The sequence below is a fragment of the Athene cunicularia genome, unplaced genomic scaffold (genome assembly GCF_003259725.1).
Source record: "Athene cunicularia isolate RWA unplaced genomic scaffold, athCun1 SCF_1, whole genome shotgun sequence".
Taxonomy (NCBI): domain Eukaryota; kingdom Metazoa; phylum Chordata; class Aves; order Strigiformes; family Strigidae; genus Athene; species Athene cunicularia.
In genome coordinates this window covers 2,590,571-2,611,652 of record NW_020799155.1, presented here as the reverse complement: position 1 = coordinate 2,611,652, position 21,082 = coordinate 2,590,571, and the positions used below count along the sequence as shown (strand labels likewise).

The following is a 21,082-nucleotide window of genomic DNA, read 5'->3' as shown; positions in this document are numbered from 1 at the left end:
GGGCTCAACATGAATCTTTCACTTTTTCAATGTTTTTAACACTTCTGATTTCAAAACCAAGTGCTAGTGCAAGAGCTGCATCTCTAGATACCATAAGGGACAGAGTAAGCATGGAAATCGTTACCCAGACAGGCACCCGACAGAACAACTCTAGGGCCACCCTAGAGGAGCAATTCAGAGACTGGGGCATGGGGCAGAAAGAAGCACTTCAAAAGAGAGAAACTATGATAAAAAGAGTTTCTTAGTTACATCCATCTTAATATCGTCTGTCATTGCCAATCTATCGATTTAAACAGGCCAAATCAAAGCCACCAGGATGGATGGAGGCATATAGAAGAGAAATCCCTCCCACTACCAACTCAGAACTTTGTCAAACTATTTGTTGTTAGCACCCGTTTCATAAATTTTCCTGAGAGAATGTAAGAAATCAAGATAAGATTAAAAATTGTTTATTAGTATGCAATATAGTATACATTCATTTAAAAAAAAGTGTGAATTTAAGTGTATAGTACAATAAAATTTCATTTGTGTTAATTGATGACTCTTTATGGACATATGTGGCCCCAACAGTAATTTGGATGCAGATTTTTCACAAGTTTGTTATGATCTGAATTTGGAGGTTTTATCCACCCTTTCTGGAACAAAACCTGTGTGTTAAATATGATGTGAAATTTTCACCTTTCCCAAAAACTTAAGGCACATTTTATTTAGTCACACAGTATCTTCTCCTTTGGTAACTCTTATGAGATAAAATATCTGGATCAAATCCTTCTGTGTCACCTCAAACGCAAACCCAGATTTTTACCATGAGTCAAAAATAATTGTTTGACATCATTACTACAACCAGTACTTACTCTTTCATTATAAATATTCCCAAGCAATACACATGCATCCACCAGGCTTTGGCTTAGATGAGTGTTCTCAGCAACCTTCATAAACTCTCCCAAGTACTTCATAGTTTCAGCTGCTTTTCCCTGACTGAAAGCAAAGGACAAGAACAAAATTAAATATTCACTCAGATGGCTTCTCCAAATGCTGAAGATCTATCCCCCTGTTCTGAAGTAACTTTACTTTGTGATGACTCATCCATGACTGGACTTTATTTCCAAAACTGCTGTCTAGGCACTACCTGTGTTGAGACCAGACTAGTCCACGCAGAACCTCTGAGGGCAGAACTGGATCCTTTGAGTGAAATAAACCAAAATTCTTTTTCAGACTATTGTGTCATATTTTAAAGCCAAAAATGAAAATGCAGGTGACAATTTTACAGGGTATTTGGAGTTTCCAGTATTTTGATATTTTTTCTACTGAGCAGCTGATAAGATTGTCAATACATCTGGACTCACATCCTGACAAAATAGAGGAAGGAGGTTAGAAGACTAGTTTTCAAGTAAGACTTTTTGTGCTCCTGTCATTCCTTACTCTAGAACCCTGGTGGTGCAGTAGCAGCAGCTCCATAACAACGCTGTCTCTTACTTCTGGGAATGACAGCCTTTCCCTGAGCGTAATACTGCACTTTGGCTGGGTGGATCAAAGGTTGCTGGAGTCATACAGGCAAACCTATAAACTGAGGATTGCAGGTGTCACCCCCCAAATCCCAGGGAGATCAGAGCAACCCGAGGTCACAGCTGAATCGAAGTTGAAAATTGGCTAATGTACTTTGACAATAACATTTGCAGATTTCCTTTTTTTAATAAAGCCAGTCATATTAACAATATAAGATCTCTGCAGAAGGATTACAAGATATGAGATAGACATCTCGCTTTGCTTGTGAGTCAGGCACTGTGCTCTTTTTCCCTTTAAGGCTGAAGTGCTACTGCAGCTGACCTCAATATTAGCCATGAACTTGAGTCACTAATGTAGGAGTGTAGCATGCTAAATGTCAAGCCACCAAGCAAGACAGGTAATCCAGTCTTAATTAAGAAACTCACAGAAATAGAAGTTCCTGAAAGTGATAAAGAATTGTGATTCGTTTTCTCACCATTTTAAAAACACCGTCAAGTTATATTCCTGCAGCAAATGACTGACTGGGGTTTATTTACATTATGGTTTTTATTATAAACTGTATTAGGGATATGTGCTTTCAAAATCTGGCAGAAGTCTGCAATTCCCTGTCTTATACTGTCAGAGTAATTATAAAAGGGAAGCATGTGCCACGGAACAGGAAACATAGCAAAGCATGGCTGCAAATTTACAATATTTCAGTGACTATCTGCATGTGACTGAGGTGAGCTAAATTGCTACGAAAGGATGCTAAAACACTGCAAACTAACATGTTTGAAATGTTTGAGTATATGCTACTGTAAAGCTTAGTTGTCACGCAGAGTTGGATCTACTAAAGTTTCCTAATTTAAGTATTTTCACATCATGAGAATATTAAATATACTATACTGTAAATATTTGCCAAATGTCAAAAGGCTTCTAAATTTTAGAATTAGAAATACATTTTTTTAAACCTATTTCATTTCCTAAGAAGAGGAAATAAAATGTTTCCCCACAGAAATGCAGCATATGATTTATATAAGTTAAAGGACAAGGTTAAAGTGTTAGACAAATATTAATTCCAGTTTTTCTAGTTTTCTATATGCAGTGCACAGGTGCAACTTGAAGAGCATATTATATGGTATAATCATTAAATCCATTCAACCAGACCTTTGAGAGTTAAAAACATATATTCTGAGGAAAAGGACTCTTCGGTCCAAGGAATGAGAATGAAACAGTGCAGAATATTTGTGTATCAAGGTGATTCCAGTTTCCAATTGGGAAAACAGGACTGTTAACACCCACATCCCCTGACAACTGTCCAATTATGTATATCACACTTGGCCTACTGTTTGCAGTAGAAGTAATCAATAAAGGATGTGGTTGAGTGAACATAGATTTTGGTTGAACCAATGCATGAAAACTTAATCATTTACTCAGAGTGGAGAAATCAAATAGAGCAGAGATGAAACAGCCACTAAGGGGTTTGTTGATTGTGCCACCAAGTTTGTGGGCTAGAGGCTGAAAGTAATAAAGCAAATGGAATCAGTGACAGGAGAAAATGTAAAAAGGTTTTCTTAATTTCATGAATTAATAGAAATGTTTTGATGTATTTTTGGCCATTTTTTATGTTTCACATAAAACCCTCTGCTCCACATATAGAAAATATGAAAACTGCTAGGGCATATAACCTCTTTCAAGCAAACAGAAATCAATTTGATACATATCAGAAAGATATTTCTTACTGTTAGAACTTCACTTATGCCAACTAGCAATCAGTTGGTACAGTTTAACAATTTTTCAAAGGAAGTACTTTTAAAAGCACTACAGCTTGAGATATTTAAAGTATGCTAGAAGGATTACTGAAACACTTTATCCTACACAAGACCTGATAACATGATAAACAGGTCTTTCCTACTCAAAGGGCTAATATTTTATAGTTCCTTCAAAAATCTACATGTTATTTTATACAGCCATATACTTTCTATCTCCTTAGACATCACCATTGTAAATGCATAAAATGTAATTTCCTAAAGATATAGTCATTCATGATCCCACAGAACAGTTATGATGACTTCAGCAGAAGAGATTACATATCTACAGCAACTCGTTTTCCAGTTTCATGCTAAAATGCCCTATGAGATTTTTACCCCTATTAGACTTTTATGAAAATATGCACCTTTTATAGGATCGCTCATGTGATTGAATTGAATGTATAAATCATGTGTCCACAAGAAGTCATTACCATGGTGGACACTGGCAGAATAACTCAAGCACATGATGCTATTATGTCAGGTTTTCCCCTGCAAAATGACATGCCTAAATGCACATGATAGAGATTTTCAGTTTCCCGTGGTCTGTGGAAACATCTGCAGCAAAGATTTCACAAAGAATTCCAAGGCCATAGACAAGTCCTGAGCAATTTGGGAGGGCTCAGCCATTTTCCTCAACCTGTCACAAGGCAATAAGTGCAAACTCTCACAGACATTATGATTATAATGCATTATTTTAGGGAAACAGTAATTTTTTCTTTGCAAAGATATTATCAATCAAATTTAAACTAGTTTGCATGAGTCTAGCCTAGATCAGGTAAAAATAAAAATAAAGAAAAAGTGATCAAGCCGAGTATGGAGATTCTGTCACACACAGTAATTATTCATGCATTTATCCAGTGTTGTCTGAACAGGCTTGCCAGAAATATCCAAAAGTTTGGTCTGGGAGTAAAAAGAAACTTACAATGTTTTGGGTTTTGTTTTGGTTTGGTTTGGTTTTTTTTAATGTCTCTCTTGACATTGTTTGTTTCAAACCATTTTTCTATTCCCTCTCCTCCTCCCTCCAAGGAAGAGCCACTAGAGATGCACCAGCAGGATTCTGTTCATGGAAAATTCTGTTACTGAATTTTGAAAAGTACGTTTGTCTGAAATATCCACCATAGTGGGTTACACAAAGTACTCTATTATAGAGCATTACATGGCAAGAGGGAATTTGGCTAGAAAAACTGTTTAAGACAAAGAGCACAGAATCACAGTATTGTTAAGTTTGGAAGGGATCTCTGGAGATAATCTCCACCTGCCTTGCTCAGAGCAGGGTCAACTAGAGGAGGCCGGTGTCCAGCAGAGTTTTGAGTGACTTTTGAAGGATGGAGACTCTACAACCTTTTCCAGCATTCAACCTCACAGTATTTTTTAATTATTCTTGTGTTGAAATGGAATATCATGTATTTTGCCCATTGCCTCCTGTCCTGTCACTGACCACCACTGAGAAGAGCCTGGCTCCTTCCTCTTTACTGTTGCCTAAGAGGTACTGATAAGATCCCCCCTGGGCCTTCTCTTCTGTGGTCTCAACATCCCACCTCCCTCAGCCTCTCCTCCTAGGACACATGCTCCCCGTCCCTCAGACATCTTTGCAGCCCTTCCCTGGACTCACTCCACTATGTCTCTTGTACTGGGGAGCCCAGAATGGGACACAGCACTCCTGGCGTGACCTCACCAGTGCTGAGGAGAGGCAAAGGACCTCACCTCCCTCGACCTGCTCACAACGCTCTGCCTAATGCAGCCCAGGATCCCGCTGGTCACCTTTGCCACCAGTGTGCATTGCTGTCTCACAGGCAACTTGTCCACCGGGAAACCCAGGTCCTTCTCTGCCACGCTCCTTTCCACCCAGTCAGCCCGCAGCCTGGGCCGGTGCCTGGGCTTGTGCGACCCCACGTGCAGGACTTGGCATTTCCCTTCCCTGAACTTCACGAGACTGCCGTCGGCCCTTTGCTCCAGCCTGCTGAGGCTCCTCTGACTGGCAGCACAAACACCTACCTGCCGGATCAACCATTCCTCCTGCTTTTGTGTTTCTGGCAAACATGCTGAGGGGGCGCTTGGTCACACCATCCAGGTCATTAACGAAGATATCAGTCAGTCTTGGTGCCAGTATTGATCCCTGAGGATACCACCAGGGACTGGCTTCCCAGTGGGCTTCATGCTGCTGCTTACAACCCTTTGAGGCCAGGAGCTCGGCTAGGTTTCAGTCTGCCTCACCGTCTGTTTATCTTCTATCTCATATTCTATCAGTTTGTATATGAAGATGTTACGAGGGTCAGTGCGAGAAGCCTTGCTCAAATTGACAGAAACAACATCCACAGCTCTTCCTTCATCCACCAGGCCAGTCACTTTATCCTAGAATGCTATTGGGTTGGTGAAGCATGATTTCTCTGTCTTAAATCCAATCATCCTCTTGTCTATAACAAGTTTGGAGATGGCTTCTGGAATTATTTGCTCCATCACCTTCTCAGGGATTGGAGTCTGGGTGAGCAGCCTGAAGTTTCCTGGATCCTCTCTCTTGAAGACAGAGGAGATGTCTGTAACCCTCCAATCCTTAGGAACTCTTCTAGTTGCCACAGCCCTTCAAAGATAATCGAAAGAAGCCTTGCTTTGGCCAGCTTCCTCAACACTTAATTCAAATATTGCTTAGACTATTTTCTCATGTCAGAGATAGTTTACAGCCTACTCCATTTTTTTTGCTGCTTGTGATACACTAAAATTAATCAAGGATGGTATCCATTTCTACTTAAAACAATAAATAAATGGGGTTTATGGATTGGTGTCTCCCCATCTGTGAGACCTTCTTATAAAATTGCCCCATTGAAACAATGGATGAAAACTTCCCAAGTTTCTATGACCCTCAGTCATATATTTCAAGTGTTCAAGAAGACATAAGGCCCACCTACAAAAACAGGTTTAAGTATCTTATGTGAGACTTTTTTAAGGTTTTGGAGCATATATCCAGAACTGTGATTCTCTGAATTTTTGATCAACTGAATATCAGAATTCAGTTCTGACTCAACTCTAGTTTCCATTCCTGAAACTTGGTGTGCTGAATCCCATGACTGGAGTGTGGCTATCTATGGCTACAGGCTATTCAGAAGGGACAGGTGAGGAAGGAGGGGTGGAGGGGTTGCCCTCTACATCAAGAAATGGATAGAGCATGAAGAGCTGTCTCTGAAGAATAGTCACGAGCAGGTTGAAAGCTTATGGGTAAGAATTAGAGATCCAGGCTACAGAGGGAACATTGTGGCTCAATCAAGGGGAACCTGTTGACAAAGCCTTCTTACTCTAGCTACAGGAGGCCCTGTGGTCGTAGGCTCTGTCCTGCTGGGGGACTTCAACCACCTCGACATCTGATGGAAAAGTAGCACAGTGAGCTGTAGGGAATCCAGGAGACTCCTGGAGTGCATTGAGGATAAATTATTAAGCCAGGTAATAGACAGCCCTGCCAGAGGGGATGCGATATTTGACCTGAAGGCCACCAATGCAAGTGAGCTAATTGCTAACATCAAGACTGGAGGCAGCCTGGGCTGCAGTGACCATGTGCTGGTAGAGTTTGCAGCCCTCAGGGATATGGATCAGGAGAAGGGTAAAGTCAGACCCCTGAATTTTAGGAAAGAAAAGTTCCAGCTCTTCAGGGAGTTAGTCAATAGAACTCCCTGGGAAACTGTCCTCTGGGAGGAGAACTGAGCTGGCAGATCTTTAAGGATGCTTTCCATAGAGTACAAGAGGTCTTGATCCCCAGGAGTAAGAAATAAGGAAAGGAAGGCAAGAGATGGCCATGGCTGAGTTGAGACCTGTTGGTCAGACTAAGGGGCAAGAAGGAAATGCATAGACAGTGGAAGCAGGGACAGGTATCCTGGGAAGAGTATAGGGATGCTGCACACTTGTGTAGGGATGTGGTCAGAGAAGCCAAGGCATGGCTAGAGCTGAACTTGGCAAGCGATGCCAAGAATAATAAGAAGGGCTTCTACAGGCATGTCAGCCAGAAAAGGAAGGCCAAAACTGTGTATCACCAGGGTGAATACAACTGGCAAACTGATAACAATGGATGAGGAGAAGGCTAAGGTACTCAACAACCCTTTTGCCTCAGTCTTCATTGGCAGCCTCTCTTACCACACCTCTCAAGTGGATGGACCAGAAGACAGGGACTGGAGGAGCAAAATCTGTCCCACTGTAAGAGAAGATCAGTTTTGTGATCACCTGAGGAACCTGAACATACATAAGTCTATGGAACCCGACAAGATGCAATCCCGAGTCTTGAGGGAATTGGCTGATGGAGCTGCCAAGCTACTCTCCACAATATTTGAAAAATAATGGCAGTCAGGGGAAGTCCCTGGTGACTGGGAAAAGGGAAACATTGCATCCATTTTAAAAAAGGGCAGAAAGGAACTACCAACCTGTCAGCCTCACCTCTGTGCCTGGGAAGATCATGGAACAGATCCTCCTACAATCTATGCTAAGGCACATGGAGGACATGAGATTTGAGGCAGCCAGCATGGCTTCACCAAGGGCAAGTCCTGCCTGACCAACCTAGTGGCCTTCTATGATGGAGTGACTACAGCACTGGAGAAAAGAAAAGCTATGGATGGCATCTATGTGGACTTCTGTAAGGCCTTTGACATGGTCCCCCACAACATCCTTCTCTCTAAATGGGAGAGATATGGATTTGATGGGTGGACTGTTCAGTGGATGAGGAAATGTCTGGATGGTCACATCCAGAGGGTGGTGATCAGTGGCTCAATGTCCAGATGGAGGTCAGTTCCTCAGGGGTCCATATTGGGACAGTATTGCTTAATATCTTAATTAATGACAGACAGTGAGATCGGGTGCATCCTCAGCAAGTTTGCAGACAATGTCAAGCTGAATGGTGCAGTTGACATGTCTGAGGGACAGGATGCCATCCAGAGGGAGCTGGACAAGCTCAGGAAGTGGACCCATGTGAATCTCCTGAGGTTCAACAAGGCCAAGTGCAAGGTCCTGCACTTGGGTCAGGGCCACCCCCAGTATCAATACAGGCTGGGGATGAAGAGATTGAGAGCAGCCCTGAGGAGAAGGACTTGAGCATACTGGTGGATAAAAAGGTGGACATGAACTGGCAGTGTGCGCGTTGGGCTGCATTGAAAGAAGTGTGAGCAGCAGGTCAAGCGAGGTGATTCTCTCCCTCTACTTCACTCTCATGAGACCCCACCTGCAGTGCTGTGTCCAGTTCGGGTGTCCTTAGCACAGGAGAGAAATAGGCCTGTTGGAGCAGGTCCAGAGGAGGCCACAAAAATTATCAGAGGGATGGAATACCTCTGTCATGAGGACAGGCTGAGAGAGCTGGGGTTGTTCAGCCTGGGGAAGAGAAGGTTCCGGAGAGACTGTATAGCGGCCTTCCAGTACTTAAAGGGGCTGCAGGAAAGATGGGGACAAACTTTTTAGTACAGTCTGTTGCAATAGGACAAGGGATAATGGTTTAAGCTAAAAGAGGATAGATTTAGGCTAGATATAAGAAAGACATTTTTTACTATGAGGGTGGCGAAACACTGGAAGAGGTTGCACAGAGAGGTGGTATTATAGATGTCCTATCCCTAGAAATATTCAAGGTCAGGTTGGATGGGGCTCTGAGCAACCTATCTAGTTGAAGATGTCCTTGCTCACTGCAGGTGGATTGGAACCAGATGAACTTTAAAGGTCCCTTCCAATCCATCTGTTCCATGATTCTATGACTCATAGCTGCCCAGACTTTTCTATATAAAAGTTTCTCAAATGGCTGAAAGGTGCTGAGAATTGTCATGATACAGGGCTAAACAGTTTATGCCTATCATGTATATAAAGCTCTTCAAGGCAGGCACATATGTAAGATGTCTAATTTGGTTAATGCTCTCAGGGCATAACTACCAGATAAGTTTTTTAAAAAAATACCACAGCAACCGTTTTCCAGAGGAAGGTTTTATGATTAATTAGCAGTTAAATCCCTGATCCTAGACATGAGAGTGAGTTCCTCCTCCACTTGAATCAATCAGAATGTTCCTTTCTGAGGAGAATGCCTTAAATACTAACCTGGGGAGTCTAATTGCTCTTCATTTCTTCTCTCATTTCTCCTTACCTGCTTGTTTTCCTCTTTTGCAAACTGCAACAACTAGGAAGCAGTGAGACTGTTCCCAGATAGCTAGAGAATGCTCCCAGGTGTGGAGTACTGATCTGATGCAGAAGAAAAATCACTAGCCACTCCTTCTTTAGGTCTGCTTTTAAGAATTTTCTCTGGCATGATCTTTCACATGAATGGTTTAGCAACCTGACTTCAGAAGGATCTCTAAATCTGAAACTTCTGAGTAAATAAGTCTATGCGCTCTCATTCCACAATGCCTAAATCACAGAAAGAGGAAATTAATATACATGGTTTTCTAGGAACATCCTCTTGGCTATCTTGTGCCACCCTCTACCCAGACTGCTGCTTTTTGTGAATACAAGGCATCCGTGAATGCTACTGAGAGCTCAGACACCTTTGAACTCATTGCAAAGTCACTCATTTTAACAGCCAGTGTCCTAGCAACTAAATCTTTCTCATTTAGGCTTAAGACAGATTTGAAAATGGGAGCTGGTATTTTAAGTCTGTTCTGTGGCTTTTTGAAGATCTTATCCCATGCGCTTATTTAGGATGCTCAGAATATGAGTAGCCATGAATTACGTATTGAAGAGTTGAAGGGAATTGTGATTGTGGCTGGTTCCTATATGCTCTGAAAGTCCAAGAGACAAGGGATCTAATTCAAAGAGGAGAATTTGTTCCATACACTGAAATAAAACTGGTGACACATCCTTCTCTATAAACCATTTGCCAACCTCTATCATGCATCATATGCACTGAAGTCCCCAAACATAGGATGAATCAAGGATATGTTGCAATCTTCACTTTGATCTCTTTTTTCCTACTTTATAAGACAATGGCATTAGACTACTTTATGTCAAATTTATTTGTTTAAAAGTTGAAGTAGTTTCAAACTAATTCACCTGGAAGAAGATTTTAATGCCAGATGATGAAATAAAAACATTGAAGACAAGCATCTTACTTGCAACAATTTTTTATCTAGTTATACATGCACAAACAAAAATGCCTGCACAGAAGAAGTGAGTGTAACAAATGGAAACTTACAGTTCAGAAAAAATTACACTGAGACACCTGCTGAAGCTTGCTACATTCTTCAGGTTTTTCTGTCCCTGGATTTCTATTTTCCAGTGAGGTCTCACCCAAACTTGTGAAAAAAAGTATTAAAAAAGGCCCCAAAATGTGGAGGAAAAAAAAAAAAAAAAAAAAAAAAAATTTACAGGTAAAGAAAAGCTTGGATCATACGCTTTAAAAAAATGCGTGCCAGTTGAAAATAACTTTCGATGAAAGGGTCACTTACTGCAAGAAGGGCACTGCTTAAAATTTAAGCAGTCAGTAATGGGAAGCGACAGACCTCTAACAATTTAAGTCTTTCACAGTTGAATGAATCTGCACTGACAGTCAGACAAGGATGTGTTAACCTACCTTTCCAGGATCTTGGCTATAGCTGCATATGCTCTGCCTAGGCCAGCAGAATCACAAAGTGCTGTGAAGATTTTTACAGCGGTGTTCAAGATCTGTGAAACAGGAAAATAAAACCCAATAAATACAATGCTAAGAATTTCCACTTTTTTTTTTTTTTTCCTTCAATCTCTGTGTCCATATGAAACACAAAACTAAAGTTTTCCCACTTGTACATTTCTTCTTTAATTAGCTGTAATGGAACTAGGTTTTTGATCATTACTTACAACTGTTGGAAGCTACTCAATAATAACAAATTAAAAAGATACAACTTGCATTTAAATCCGTGTACTTTGGCACTTTGCAAAAACCCAAAAAGGCATTACCTTATTTTCAATATAAAATCCTTATCTATAATTTAAAAGACTTTACTAGGCTGTGCTTTTATGAATTTCTGATAATCAATACTTTAAGACGGTATCCTTTGTATTCATAGTCTTTTAGAGTGATATGTTTAAATATAACTTCATATTTTTCTTTCTTTAGGCTGTCACTATGACATCTTCTCTTAGTACAGATGCCCAAAAAGTGAATAAACTATAGCTTATACATTTAAACTGTGTTGGCTTAAAATACTGTAGATAATGTTGTTATTTTTATGACTAATTATTCATGCACACAATCAATGTCTTAACATGTATTTGGAATGTACTCTATTATCATGGCGTCTTCCATAACAGAAGGCTTATAGCTACTGCATAAAACCATATGATCTTAATTTAATTTAACACTGACATCACCTGTATTGCATAATTTCTCTTTTCATCCATTTTTTTTCCAATGGTGATGACAGCAGAGTGCATATAAAATTAAATCCTATTCTTCTCTCCCTCCTCTTTGTTGCTTGACCCAACCTATTACACACATGAGAAAACAGGAAATCTCCAAAGACTATCTATGGAAATCCTTTTTGCACATTTCCAAGAAAGGAGTAGTGAATGTCATTTACTAGCTCTGAAGGGGGATGGGAGATGCCCAGGGACATATGACAGTATCCTGCATGCCCCAAGATGCCTATTTATACTGAGGGAAAAGATAGGGCATTTTCTATGAAGTCTGCATCCCCCATCATTGGCAAAGTGCATGGCTCCAATGAAGATAACCTGTGTGTGATGATGCCAAGGATGTCACCATTTCTATCACTCTTTCCACTACTCAGGTTTCCTACTTCTTGAAAGAGTTTTACTACATGCATGAGTATCCCTGGAAAAGGCTCTTATTTTTTAGTTCTATAACCTCTGTGTGCACAAAAGGTAGCATTTATTAATGTGCACCGCACTATTTATCATCCCTCAAGTACCTTCTCATCAGTTATGTCCTCATGTACATCAGCATTGCATCCTATACTTGAAGGTCATTGTCAGTTGAATCATCAATGCATAAGATATGACAATAAATGTATAAAGACACCTCAGTTAGGTGAAGTTGTCACATCAGTTCAGAATTTGCCCTAAACTGAATGGATACTCAAAGATGTCAAGGTCTGCAATGTGTCCTTCTAATAATACAGGATGGTAACAGAAATGCACACAGATGTCCAAGAAACAGTTCTTGGTTTTGCATTTAACTCAGAGGACCTATGACATTTGTTATAATAATCGCATCCATACCAGAAAACCTGACATAATAGTGTCAGGAGGCTTAAAAAAATTTTATGTACTGGACTGAAATCACTCCTACTTTAAACTGGCCTCTGCAATATTAAACTAGGACACAGGGCCTCTAGTGATTACTATCTAGCACAGAAATGTTACTTAGGCACCTAAGGCTTAGGCTACTATACTTTTTTTTCTATCAAAGATATCAGAAAAGTACAGATAAAATCAAGGAAAAACCATACACAGAGTAGCTAAAGTAAAAAGTTGGTTCACTGCATCTCTAGAAAGAAGTAAGTAAATAAATAAAGCCGCTCACTCATATTAATGAAAAGTGCTAATTTTGATCCCAGGTTACTACTACTCTACACAAATCAGATGTTTCATCCTAAATAATTCTGAAATAACAATAAATAAATAATCTACATCGAAGGGAGGAAATCTTAATAATTTACAATAGGAAAGATACTCTTTATGTCTGTATTTCAGAGTAACTCCTCCAGCTTCAGTTACTATGTAGGGACACAGAAAGGGACACATTCCTGATGGAAAGGAACTGTGTAGTGTGTCTGTGTGCTACAGATGCCCAGTATCCATTTATGCAGAGGAAGTGGAGAGGGGCCTCCTCACCTATGGTGCATGCCTTACCTTCAGCATTCAGGATAGAAAAAAGAAGAGGTAGGGCAGGATAAAATGTAAGCATTAGAGGATTTCACCCAAAGCCTCTTGCAATTACAGCACACTTTTAATTTTCATATAAGATGAAAAATTATAAAGCTTGCATGCTGGAAAATCAAGTGGAATTGACAGAGATGTCTGCCAAAATCTGTAAAGAGCCTCAAAAGAACAAACGGACATGAAAAATTTCCTGTTTATTTTCATGGGATATGAACAATCAGTCCATCTAACTGGGTTCCTGTGAATACCATATATGAGAAGACATGCATGTGGCATGAGAGTTTTGAGTGGGCATAGCTGGGCAACTCATCTATTAGCTCTCTGACAAGTGAGTAAATATTTGGAACACATATCATTTGGATCTAATGGAATTTATCAGCTCCCATTGAAGTTTTCCTACTTTTAGACAGAAGTATAGCCAGAAAGGGGTCTTTTATATATATTTTGGCCAATCTATGAAGAGGACAGTGACATCTAAGGAGAAGGTGGAACATGTCAATAATTAATGCTGAAAACTCCTACACAAATGTGCAGTTTTGCTGCATTTGTTGTCTTAGAGAATAAAGCTGTCATTACACAAACAAACAAAAAAGATGGAAAAATTGTTTTAGACAATAGAAGTCTTCTTATTAAGTAAGGTGCTCCTGCTTCAGTATTCTATGGTAAATATTGTGCTTTAAATTGCCAGTTTGGTAATTTCCTTCATGTTAAGGAAATGCAAATAAAAATATATAACATTGTGTAAAGAAATATTGAATGAGACTACAGAAGAATCTATACTGAAAATGTACAATAAAAACAGTGGGTTTGGGTATTATATGAATCTGGCTGAATTTTCTTCTTAAAACTCCGACAAAGTTTTCAGAGATTTAGAGTTACCGAAGGGGCAATATGTCTTGGTTTTTGTCATTGTGGTTGGGGGGGTGGGGGTGTTGTTTGTTTGTTGGGGTTTTGTTTGTTTGTTTGATTTTTAATTTGCTATGTACAAATTGTTCTGAGGAAGGAAGCTGTTGCAATAGATTTATCCTGATCATGCTAGGCTCCATTAGAAGATTTCCATACTGTTTCAAAGAGAGTTTGATACTCCTAGCTATGAGTGGAAAAAGATAATTGTATATGCAGTTGAACAGATTAGAATAATGTACAGTTCTTTCTACCTCTAAAGAGGAAGTGTAAGGTAAGTTTAACTAAATAAAAATTATAAAAAATGTACTGGTTCCAGTCATGAATCAGTTTTTGGCTCTATGGAACTGACCACACTGACTGTCTCAAACTTCCTACTTCTGTGGGTCCGCAGTGGAAATACTGGTTAAAAAAAATAAATAAAATGAAAATCAAAGTCTAATACAGAAATGATCAGTGGGTTTCAGTCATTCTTGGAGGATGTGGGAAGGTGACAGGGTGAAGACTTCAATCTTGTCTTTCACATTACAGACAACCATCCCACATGCCATCCACGATTACTTTGGTGTATGCAGGGGAAAAAAAAAAAAAAAAAAAAAAAAAAAAAAAAAAAAAATAGAAATTTAAAAAAATCAGGATGCATTGTACAAATTCCCTAGTTTTCTGGATTAGCACTAAAAGCTGGATGCAGCTGCATCTGGAAGAAGGACAGCTACTGTGGGAGCATCTATTTACAAAATAAACTATTTACCTGGGTCTTTGTAAGTCTATTGTGGCTACAATTAGTTACAGTGTAAAAGTAAAGTAAAGTAACAAGCTCTGCTAAAATCCTCAAACTAGAGCCTATTTGTGGTATAGCTCTTGTGCTAATTCTCTAGATAGTGGTGAATTTCATGTTTACCTCCTTTGCCAAGAAAAATATTAGTCAGATCTCAGGCCCAGATTTGCTTCTCAGTTATCATTATGCCAGTGTGACCCTCCTGGGGTTATTCCATTAATATAAAAAAGATACACCAGTTCCTCCCCTAAGATTCCCCCTCCCCAAAATCCCACCCTTTAATTTTATTCTTGTCACACCTGTACTTCTTTTATACGTACATAAAAACATGCGCACCCCTCATTGGCATATGCTGAACACTCAGACAAAAGGACATAGGCTGTGCTAAACATTGATACATCTGGGGAAAATGAACGAAAGAGTAAAAATCAAAGGTATGAATGTATGTTGAATAAAGAACGTCTATCCAACTCAACACAAGATTAATGCCACTAGAAGTATTTCATTATTTTGGTAAAATACATTACTCTGACAAAACCACAATGGAATAATATTGATTTATAATACTGTAACTTTAAAAAACACAAAACCATAGTTCTGCTCTTGGCTTTGCACTTGATATTGTTGTCAAACTTTATTGGAAATACATTTATTTTGATTTCCGAAAATCTAGCTGTGTTTAGCCATTTTACAGCTGGTGAGCAGTAAAGATGCTTCTGCCTCATTTACAGATCTCAAACATGAATCAGACAATCAACTGGAACATTAGTCAAAGAGATCACTAGCTAATGATTTCTGACAGGCCCTGCAGTAACAGGCTAAGGCCCAGCCTGGCTAGCAGCATCTGATGAGATTTTTTCTGGAGCGAACAATGGGTGTTGGTAGACAGGCAATTCAATTGAGACTACCGGCCCCGTACCACTTAGTACCTCTTAAATACTTTCAGAAAAAAACACATAGCTCTGACAGTCACTAAACAATCACTTTCATACAATCCAGTGAAAATAAGAGGCCGTAGTATGCACAGGGATTTTGCAGTTCAGTGAACTCTCTCCCATAGCTTCCCAAGAAATGCGTATTTAAAATTTACTAAAAAGTGCACTCTTCGTTACCAAAAATTGAGTGGTTACATGTCTGTGGCCATCCTGAGTAAGGTCAAGAGTTTCACAATACAAACTCAGATGTAGTCTTATTTTGGCCAAAACACAGTGTGAGAGATGTTGAACAGCAGTAAGAAAATTGTATTGTTCATGTAATGTATTGATTACAATGAGCAGAGCTCACTGATCCCAGGAAAATAATACACCAATATCAACTGAATGGCAGGCCACGCCTTGTTAAATGCTAAATGTATTCAGACATAGTGAGCATCCAGGGTAGAAGCAGTACAACACTCTGTCTGCATGCTCATAGTTAAGGGATACTGAAACTGGGTGCCATGCTGAGGAAAGAGGGAGTAGTTCCTCATTTGCCAAAAGTATTAGTTCTCCTTCTTTTTCCACAACTGAAATTCATTAACACAAATTCCGTAAACGTGAATGCTAACTCTTTGTCTGTAGCCACATCCAATTACACTGGACTACACTGTTTTCACAAATAAATGGGAAAAAAAAATAAAACCAGAAATGTACAAGTTTTGTCACTGTTTCTACAGAAACAGAAAGCATTTGTCTGGAATTGGCCAATCTGGTCTGCTCCTGAACTGCTATTCCAGGGACTTTACTGTGGATATTTGGATAATGCATAGCATAAGCATCTTGGAGCAAGGGGATCAGGCAGAGGGAGAAGGGGAGGGATGTAGGAGAACTCACTCAGAAGTCTGGCCAAGTCAAATATCAAAGGGGAGCACCCTTGTTCAAGACCTTCCACAGGCTCTTCCTAGGACATGGCTATCACTGACATGTTGCTTGGTTAACACTCTCCCTGAGGGGCAATTGGTCCACCCAGTCCATGCTCTTTCCTCCCCTGTTATACTTGGCTATCAAGTGCAATGTTTACCTTGATGCTCTATAAACCTGCAGGGCAATACACGATTCAGGATACTCGCGACTGCATCTGTCTGAAGGATTAGAGAAGGGAAGACAAACATTTCACTCCTTAACAACCTATTAAGATAATACCTAGGGTTCTTTGCCTGTGTCATCTTGTATGCTTTGCATAATATTCAGAGTACGTATATTTTGCTTTGATTCTGAACGGATGATACTTGTACAAATACAAGTAACAAATTGAAAAACTTCCTTTCCCCAGAGTCACTTCAAACTTCTGTTGGCTTCAGTGAGGTCAGGAGTTCACCCTGTATGCTTCATTTTGCTGCACAGGAAACTTAAGAGATGAAACGTACAGATGATTGAACAAATGTTAACTTCTGTTCCCATTCTTATTTCTTCTGTATTAGCTTCTGTATTATTGTTCTTAATTCTGGCCTTATGTGCCACTTACAGGTATATTAATTCTGATTCTTACACCTACAAATTTTTAGGAATGCAGTCATCATTTTGTTATTTACCATACATCATTAAAGGGTTTTATGAAAAAAAATAAAAAAATAAAAAAATTAAAAATTCCAGGTCCTTCAGAGCAAAAACCTATGCAAAAGTCAAACCCAGGTATTTTATTTTGTTATTATTGTACAGTTTGAAATCTTCACTGCAACAGACATTACTCTAGTAAAGGTTGTTGCAATCTTCATTTCGTACAGGAATGCAATGTTTTCCAAACCAGCCATTGTTGACATATTTCTTCAAAATAAACCATGGCTTAACAGTCTGGAGTGAAGAAGCTTCATCTGTTACCCTTTAACAGCAATATAAGAGGAAAAAACAGTTTATGTATCCTTTCCATCCTGACAGATGTGACAATAGCTGGAAACACTGTGCCTGCCAAGAGCTTTTATCAAGTATGTTATAACAACTAGTAATAAGTGTAAATAATAAATGGCTACGATCTTATGGGAAACGGTGGCAATACTAAACAATTTTTGGTGCTTGCTGATGGGAGTCTGCTAGTCTTGGAATTCCCTGGCTTCCCAGTAGAGTTTTGGCCTGACAATAAACAACAGTTTAATACTTTATCTAATCCCAGCCAGGAGGTAAGTTCAACAGCAAGCTTTTGCAGATGTTCACATCCAATAATCTATCCATAATTGATGAAACAGGGAGGTCAGATGTAATGGTTGCTACTATTCCAGCAACAAATAAATGGTTATTGACAAAACAAGGCAGTGTGGCGCTGAGTGCTGAGCAGTGACAAGCATGAAACAGTGCTGAGACAGAAGTAGCGATGTGAATACAGCCCTTCATCTTGAGAATTCCTCAATGTGATGTGTGGCATGAGGGCCACTCTGACACACAAGCAGATGGAGGTGACTTGTAAAGGAAAAATGAGATTCCGCAAGTACATAAAAGACAAAGGCAGAGGCGGAGAAAGAAACAAGGAGAAAGGGGTGGACAAGACTGGAAATTTGGGTAAGTGCAATAATGTGAATTGTTCAGAAATGTTTTTGTATAGCAGCACTGTGATCCAGATGTCTGGACTGCTTTTATCACACTGCTGTGTCTACATGAATGTACCTGGCTGTCAGATTGCTGTAGCCTCCTAAGACATTAATTTCCTACTATATGCATGTGCATGCTTTAATGCCCATTACTTCTTAGACAAAGCACCTATAAATATTCTGCTTCGTGCTTATTAATATCTTTAGTCCACTCATGAACAGATACTTTTAATTACACAAAGTTTTATTAGCTAAAAGCAAAAAGCAAACCCTTAAATTTGCATAACACAATGGAAAAAAAAAAACCCTGCAGAGATAAACTAGGAAGGCATACCAAAAATTTAAGTCAGTTATAAAACATTACTTTTCTGCATACCTATACAGAAGTTAAGGAAAAGTTCTCATTCAGCTGAAAACCTCATATTTGTTAAGTTTTAACCCATTTAAGAAATGTAGTAAAAGGATTAATAGACTGTTTTTATTGACTGAATAAAACTTGAGTCTTTTACATGCAAATAGACACTTGAAATCTTTTGCATCCATTTCAGTGCTAAAAGATAGTATTTTTACAATGTTTACTATGTAGTATTCTAATATGAAAAACAGCAGAATGAAATGGTGGCCATTATTGCTAGATGTAGTCATAAAAAGATTTCAGACAGAAATATTTTAAATATTAATATTACTAAAATCACTTAAAGCACCAAGGAATGTTAAATCGATTTATTTAGAAGTACAATTTATTTCATACTTGCTACCAATTCTTTTGATCAGCTCTGAAATAATACATAAGCTGAAAGCAAAACAGCAAAACAAATTGATTCTAGCAACGAAGCAGCAAGCTCTAGGTTTTATACTGGCACGCTTCAGTGTTTTACCTTCTCCGGTTATTTATATATTAAAGGATAAATTTTAAATTCCTGAAGATCTGATGTCTGTATCAAGACCTCCTATTCTCCAATCTAGCCATCGATGGTTCTGATCAAGCAAAGTTATTAAGCATTTGCTTACACTTGAATATACGAGTTGTCCCCTTGAAGTCAATGGGAATAAACGAATTGAAATTTAAACATGTATTTAATAAGTAAATTGCTGTAGCTTGAACTACACCAATTTGAGAAACCAATCTAATTTTAAAAGCCTTACTTTATAGAAATTTTTTAAATGCCTGTTCATTTGAACTAAACTATACACAGGAAAACAAAACCTCCCAGATTATGAATATATTTGCATTTAAGTACTGAAATTCCCGAGTTTGTACAGTGTGGGTACAAACGGTTCATTTCTCAAAACACATAAAAAGTCCGACTTCTGTAAATATATTATATAACAGAGTTAGAAAATTTCTTATACAGTTTTTCAGCCATTTGCTACAGCCCTGGGTATAATATGTGCAGTTTCACTAATGGACATAGTACTGACAGTTCTTACGATCTTTCACACTATTGTTTCTCAGATTATATAAACTACAAATTTAGACATGCTGTAGCTATCTCTTTCCCTCAATTAGATGCAGCCTTTAAGTTCCAAGGTTTAGCACACCTAAGCTAGAAACCCAATACAGTCTAAAGTACATAAAGTAAATAACCTCTATAACATACAGTTGTACTGCTTTGTCTTTTTTGTTCTTAGCCCGTGGGAATGAAATGAATGGAAACTTCTATATCAGCAGTAATTTAAAAATAAAATATACTTTTCTCTTTTTTTCTTTTTTTTATTAGCTACTCTAAAAAAAATGTTTCAATACAGTAAGTAGAAGACACCTGCCTAAATCACATCTTCCAACTGACAGAAGACAGTTAATTAGTTTTAGAAACCTCAGTCAGGGCAGGTGGACTAATTGTGACCTTATATCCCATAAAACAGACACTGTATAGCTGCGGTCACAGCCTGGCTCCTACCTTGCCTAGGAAAGCATAAGGAAGAGTCATCCCCTCTGGCCATATGTAGCAGAGAATATGTAGATCATAGCAGAGATTGTTCCATCCTATTAGCTACATCAAAAAGGTAGAACCGGAGCGAAGGGTCCATGATGGCCAACTGCTCTACACTCCACACCTTGGTGCAAAATAGACGCAAAGATATTTTTATTCCATTGCAGGATAGTTGAAGGAGTTTTTATGGCTTTGTCCTTGATGTTTCAAAATATTAGAGCTAAGCAAACCTCCAGTAAGGGACAATTTGCTTCATCTGAGTTCAAACATAACAGCCAGCAACAATTTCAAGGCAGTGATTTAGAGTCATACAAAGAACTCTTGATTTAAGGATATCTATTGTTATTATTAATGCAGAAGCATCTAAATACGCTTATTATTGTTGCACTGTAGCCCCCTCCAGTTCTTTTGCAAACTTCACAGAGAGTCTCTGTGTGTGCAAGTGCATGTGTGTCTAAGGTAATAATAAAACTTGTAATTTTGTCATAGGTATCTCAAGTCAAAATCTTACAAAAGAATAGAGTTTGAAGTATGGGAAACCACATTTGACATGTTAAATGGCATGAGTCCTAAATTCAGGATGTTTCATATATATATTTTAAATAAGACTACATAAACCTTATAAATATACATAAACCCAGTGACTTTCACACTGTTTGGGAATTAAGTACAAGCATGCAAACAAAACAATGTCCTCCATTCATAACCTCCAAAATTGGGGTTTTAAACCTTTTGTCACCATTTTGTATTCAGATTCCTGAGAACACCAGTGGTTAGATGGTCCTAAAATTCTGAAAAGGTGCTATAGATTTATCTAATGGAACATGCAGTCAAATCTGAAGCTGACTGCAGT

The 21,082-nt window shown here is 38.8% G+C and overlaps 1 protein-coding gene across 1 annotated transcript in view; it reads right to left on the bottom strand.

Annotated features, from left to right (window-relative positions):
- Positions 1–21,082, bottom strand: part of TTC29 (tetratricopeptide repeat domain 29) — a 136,014-nt gene that overhangs the window by 52,996 nt on the left and 61,936 nt on the right. Inside the window, exons 7-8 of the mRNA XM_026867005.1 lie at positions 10,810–10,901; positions 855–978 (exon numbers count right to left, since the gene is read on the bottom strand). Of these exons, the coding sequence (XP_026722806.1) occupies positions 855–978; positions 10,810–10,901 (216 nt within the window). The remainder of the gene's footprint in view (positions 1–854; positions 979–10,809; positions 10,902–21,082) is intronic.